Raw genomic sequence first — 6,000 nt, 5'->3', positions numbered from 1 at the left:
ACACACACACCGACCATGCCCGGCACCTCTCTCTCTCTCTCTCTCTCACACACACACACACACACACGTGAACCTGGGCGGCAGGCAGGAGGCAAGTTCCTGCCTCAGGACTCCTGAGACACCCTCTCCCGTGAGCACACGCTCGTAGGGCTCCCACTTTCCCCGCTGTCCACAATTAGGGCACAGAGCACACCTCACGCTCACCTCGGTGCAGGGAGCCACGCTCCAGAGAACGTGCCAGGAGAGCCAAGATCTTGCATCTACTGTACTTTATCTTTAAAAGTATGTGTTTGCCAACTTTATGTTTCACAAAAATGCACTTTGTTATGTTTTAACATTCCTTTTTTTTTTTTTAAAGGGAGAGTGAACATCCTTTCATGCTTCCTGACCATCTGTGTTTCTTCTGTGAACTGCACGTTTATGTTCTTTGCTACTTAAAATACTTGTCTTTTTCACTTGTAGGATGCTTTGACGGAGAGAAGAGGTCAATTCACTTTCATTCAGTAATGGTCCTGTCACCTACCAGCACCATCCTTTAAAAACATGCCACCAACACAGGCCACGCCAGCCTGAGCCCGCACCTGGTCTGCGCTGTCGCCGTGCTCACAGAGCACCGCGAGCGCTCAGGTTGTGTCTGGCTAAATGCACCTCCTTCCGCCAAGACCGTCCAGAGGGCAGCCGCAGGTCCAGAGCTCCCGACTCAGATCCAAACCAAAGGTAAAGCAGGTCACGCCTTCCTGCTCCAGCTGAGTTTCTGAGCCAGTAGGGTGAAACCCTGTCCTGCGCACAGCAAGGCCCCGGGTCCTGCTCTGCCTGGCGTATGGCCCCAGAGCCTCTCCCTTCCCGCCCTCCTCTCTGTTTTAACATGTCTGCTAATCACGATAAATGGGGATTCAAGGACTCTAAAGTGTTGATAGGCCCACAAGGCTACCCAATGTCTGGATTTGAGGCTTCACCACACTTCCCATCACCCCACACGCGAGCCCACCTTCCGACAGCTCCTCCAGAGAGCACCGTGAAAGCACCAAGGCGGGGCAGAGCCAGAGAGGCGACGAGGCCTGAGCCTTTGGGGACAGGGCAGAGCTGAGGGTACACAAGAGAAGCGAGGAGCCCTCCAGCAATTACCACCCCCACAGGGTGGCTGGCCAAGCTAGGTGGGGGACCGCTGCAGGCAGCTCAGGGCCCGGGCACACGGCACACCCCCTCCTGCTTTGGGCCTTGCTCCCAGCTGCCTAGGAAAAGCGTCCCTCGCTAGACCAAACATGTGCCACACAGACATCTTGGGTGTGCTGGCGCGAGGTGATTTTCAACAGATAATACTCAGTGCCTTCGAATTCCAGAGGGGAAGAGCTTCTGGGATGTGACCAGCTGTTCTCGTTTGCACACGAGCCTGGACCCCGGCCCAGAGGGTCACACCCAGTACATCTTCACTATACTCCCTTTCCAGAAGGTTAACTCAGAAGTGCAAAGGTACAACCTGTGATTCGCCTTGGGATTGCAGAACTGCACCACCACGATAATCACTTACACACGGAGTTATGCCCCACCATTCCGTGGAGCACACAGCCGTGCACGGCAGCAAAGCCCTCGGTAGCTGCGCCCAAGGTCAGCGGACACTCGCGCCCACTCCACAGAGGAGGAGAGGGGACGTCCGGCCTCAGGCTCTACGCTCACCGAGCATTCGCAGAAGACGAGAAACCATCTCCATCGATGGAGTACCACGGGGCCCTGGCCATCCAGCCACGAGCCAGGGAGCAACGAGGAAGAGGAGACACAGCAGTATGGTAGGCCCTTGCTTTTCCCCATTTCTTCCCGTTTGTGAATCAGGTTTCTTAAAACAACGGTATTTGACAGGAGGAGGAAGACAGTGCATTTAAGACTTTCTTGATCAGATTCTAACAAACTACATATTTGAAAATTCATTTACTCAGGGACACACATTTAAAATACTCCTCTCCAGTTCCAACCCGGATTGCAGCTTTCTGTGGTTCCGGTCAGGTAAACAGCATGATTTCAGGAACGGTCTACAAGCTGCTGAGTTGAGATGTGAGTTGCTAGATCCAATTCAGGAGAGGAGATTCAGAGTTCCCCTTGATCCAGGAGCCAAGACTGAAAGCCACCAGGGTCTAACTTAAAATGCTTTCTGGGGGTGGGATGGGGTCTCACAGCCCAGGGGAGAGTAAGGGTCAGCAGCACTTGACCAGATAACTTCACCACATCTAAGGGTCACACAAACCAATTTTCCCAAAACTCCACCCCAGCAGAGGAGTGGCCCAAGGCCGCACGCAGCTGGAACGGTGCAGATTTTCAGCCCGGGAAGCCATGAGGAGGTGTCTCACCTCTGCTCCTCATCTCCAAGAAGCCCGAGTCTGTGCACAGAGATGTCCCCTTCCTACCACAAATGACAGCTCTCTCTGCACACAACTCTCGGCCGCCAGAGGATGGAAGGCGGCTTCCCAGGAGACCGAGCTATGTGACGGGCCTCATGCAGCCGATACAAGTCCGGGAAGCACCGGCTACACCGCACCCACTCACTTTGCAGCTGCTCCACCACCTTCATCGTTGTCGGAAGACGACGGCGTAGAAGACCCTGGAAAGTACGCTGAGTCCACATGGTTGGGGCTGCCGCCCGGAGCCGGGTGGATCGGGGATGACCGTTCGTACAGCGGGGTATGCTTTCCTTCGTGAGGAATGTTGCTGTAGGTGCTGTGCTCAGTCAGACTCTTTCCACTCGTTTCCACAGCGAGGGCCGGCTCAGTGAGGCTGTACGGGTGTGGACCCTGGCCCGCAGCACCTGGGCTGGGCACCTGTGGGGCCTGAAACAGAGGGCAGAGGTCACGCGCACACTCGACGCCCGCAGCACCCGGCTCCGGTCGCACTGCCTGGTCCTGGCTACGTCTTAACTCAAGAAACACTGGCACTTGCTTCACATATCAGCTCAACAGCCTAAAAAATTATTTTAGCTTTTGTTAAAACCTGATGTGTATGCAGCAACCCCCAAGGCAGGCAGACCAGCTGCGGGAGGGGGAGGAGGGTCTTACCACAGGCTTTGCTTGCAGAGGGGTCTGCGGAATGTTGAGCATCTGGGGGGGGACGTACGGCGGCACGATCCCAGGCATTCCAAACGGATTTGGTCTGGCTGTTTCATCGACAAGGAAAGACAGCGGTACAGGGTTAGCAGAGGACATGCCCCAGACACCCAGTGGCCAGCACATGCCCCCACCTGCCCTGCCCCCTCAGGTGACAAGACACCACCAATCCCCACCTTCAGAAATTCATGTTTCACATGAAAAAATACTGCATTTTATGGTGATCAACTTGTAGACTGGGCCTAGGATTTTAACTTACAGGCGTTTGGGCCACCCTCTCTCTGCCCCTGCCGGCCTCTCAAAGCCCTAAGACTGCAGGTGCTGAAGGGACAAAGCAGGGACAGATACTTCCCCTCATGTAAGGGAGGCAACGGAATCTTCCTGTTGAGACTAAAATTCAGCTCTTGGCTATTCAACAGAAACAGCGACATGTGGAAGTTGCTACCGGTACCTCCCAGTTTTCCACTGCGAAGCAGAACCACGATGGGGCTGCACGTACCAATGTGTGTTACGGGGCCAGTAACCTGGCATTCTGTGCTCTCAGAACGTGACTCTCCAAACCTGCTCTGACGGACGCCGCACTCGCTCGGCTGCCCCGTGCTGACGGGAGCGAGCGCAGCCGGGACAGAAGCAGCTGTGGACACACACCAAGACCAGGCCAAGTGCTAAGACAGGACGCAGAGCCATCAGCTGGCACAACACGTGGTGACTAACACGTGGTGATGAGGACTGTGGCCTCAGGATCAGAACACCTCCAAATACCACAAACTAGTTACTAACGTAATAAAAATAGGAAGGAGACCCTTTGCGGCTTTGCTCCCCCACTGAACAGTCAGGTATGGGGCACCTGTGAGGTGAGGCCGCAAGGCCGGGCCTGGGGCACCTGAGCCCCAAATGTTCCCACGACCCAGATGGTGGGAACAGACAGCAGACACGGGGGCCGCAGAGCTACACGATCTCCTCCTTAGGCTTCTTTTAGAAACTGAACAAAACCAAGCCTAGAGACCCCTGAACGCCAACATCCTTTACCAGGAAAGGTGTTCCTCCAACTTCAGAATCTGGGCAACTCAAGGCCAAACAAGGAGCCCAATACTTGCCAAGATAAACACATTTAAATAAAAATAGTAATAAAGCACCCCAAAACCCAAACCCTCCCTCTCATTCTCTGAAAGAAAATTCCCACTGGTATGTAAGCTGAGCTTCCAGAGCCACCCAGTCCTGGTGGAGCCGGGAGGGAGGGGCAGCGGCTCGCTTCTCCCCACCCAACAAGGACCCACGCGCCTGGAAGCCCCAGCCCACTGCAAGAGCCCGTCTCCAGGTGCCCGGCACACGGCCTGCACGGAGAGGAGCTGGGGACACGGCTTCCACAGCTGTGGGGCGAGTAACTGGGAACGATGACGCTGGCGCACGCGCACACGCACTCACATGCTCACCGCACACAAAACACACGCACGCACTGACCACACATACATGTGTGTACACACGTGTTCACTACACTCACCATATTCACCCCACAGAGACACGCATGCTCATTCACCACATGCATGTGCACGCACTCACCCACATGCACGTACACACAGCCACACATGCATGTTCACCACAGGTATGCATTCATGACACATGCACACATTCACCACACTTACGTACTCACCCCACACGCACATGTTCATTACATACGTGCACTCACCCACATGCATGTACACACAGCCGCACATGCATGTTCATCACAGGTATGCATTCATGACACATGCACACATTCACCACACTTAGGTACTCACCCCACACACACATGTTCATTACATATGTGCACTCACCCACATGCCCCTACGTGTGACATGTACTGCACGCGTATGTGCATTCACCCCAAATACACACACACACATGTTCACCACACATACACATGAACACACCCCACATACATACACACATGTGTACACATGCAAACACAGAGGGAAACATTCCTGATCAAATAGTTCAGACCCAGGAGATCGGAACCTCTGAGTCTGAGACATAAGATGCTGTAACTGGTTCAGTTCCTTCTCAGGAGATTCTGAATCGTATCCAGAACACTAGAACTCCATTCAAGCTCTAACACTACAATTTAAGTCACCGTGAGAAGCGCAGTTTACAACCTCTTGTGGCTGACCTGCCCCACCGAACTTCTGAGTGACCACACGGAATGTCGGCCATGCCAATTAGCAGCATTCCAGGGAAGGGGATCCTTTTGTCTCTATTTTGGGCCATTATGTGCTACAAAGTTCCTGAAAAGCACAAGCTTCTTTAAAAACAAAAATAAACTATAACTTAAAAGCAAAGATTTTCAAAGAAAGAACATTTTCTAAAATCACATTGTAATCACCGACGTCAAATAAAAAAACCTATGAGAAGCTACAAAGCTAGTTACTAATCTATGAGAACCTAGTCCAATAAGTGAATCATCTGTCTGCACTTCTGTGAAGGCTGGAGGACGGCCCAGCAAGCCGGGCCTGCCTCTGGATGCGGCGCACCTCCCTGTGCTCGGGTTCTGGTCGTCACTGCCCTCGAGTCAACAAGCAGAGCACTGGGTGCCATGTGACAAGGCCGTCTTTCCTGGGACTGACCCTGGCTTGTGTGTGGAGGTGAACACTGCCAACCTGTCACTCTCCTCCATTCACAGACACTCTACTGAGAGAAGGGCTGTTGTCAGCAGACCATGCAGACGGAGACAGACAAGTGGAAAGTGTGTAATTACTGTATGAAATATATTTTCACAATTAAAAAAATTTTCAGACTTCTTTGTGAATGATGAGAAAAGCACACGCATGGCAGCCTGACAGCTACGCTAAGTTAGCAGTGCTGTGGGCGAGACGCCGCCCAGCACCCACTGCCTCAGTTACCCACTGCGCCCCCGGGGACCTGCTCAGCCATCCCC

At 53.5% G+C, this 6,000-nt stretch overlaps 1 protein-coding gene across 3 annotated transcripts in view; it reads right to left on the bottom strand.

Annotated features, from left to right (window-relative positions):
- Window positions 1-6,000, bottom strand: part of FAM120A (family with sequence similarity 120A) — a 91,520-nt gene that overhangs the window by 44,446 nt on the left and 41,074 nt on the right. For all 3 annotated transcript variants that reach the window (XM_032397777.1, XM_032397778.1, XM_032397779.1), the window contains exons 6-7: window positions 3,042-3,139; window positions 2,536-2,816 (exon numbers count right to left, since the gene is read on the bottom strand). In XM_032397777.1, the coding sequence (XP_032253668.1) occupies window positions 2,536-2,816; window positions 3,042-3,139 (379 nt within the window). The remainder of the gene's footprint in view (window positions 1-2,535; window positions 2,817-3,041; window positions 3,140-6,000) is intronic.

Source organism: Phoca vitulina, unplaced genomic scaffold (genome assembly GCF_004348235.1).
Source record: "Phoca vitulina isolate PV1807 unplaced genomic scaffold, GSC_HSeal_1.0 scaffold104, whole genome shotgun sequence".
Classification (NCBI taxonomy): Eukaryota; Metazoa; Chordata; class Mammalia; order Carnivora; family Phocidae; genus Phoca; species Phoca vitulina.
Note: the sequence above shows the minus strand (reverse complement) of the source record. Positions and strands in the feature narration are given on the sequence as shown.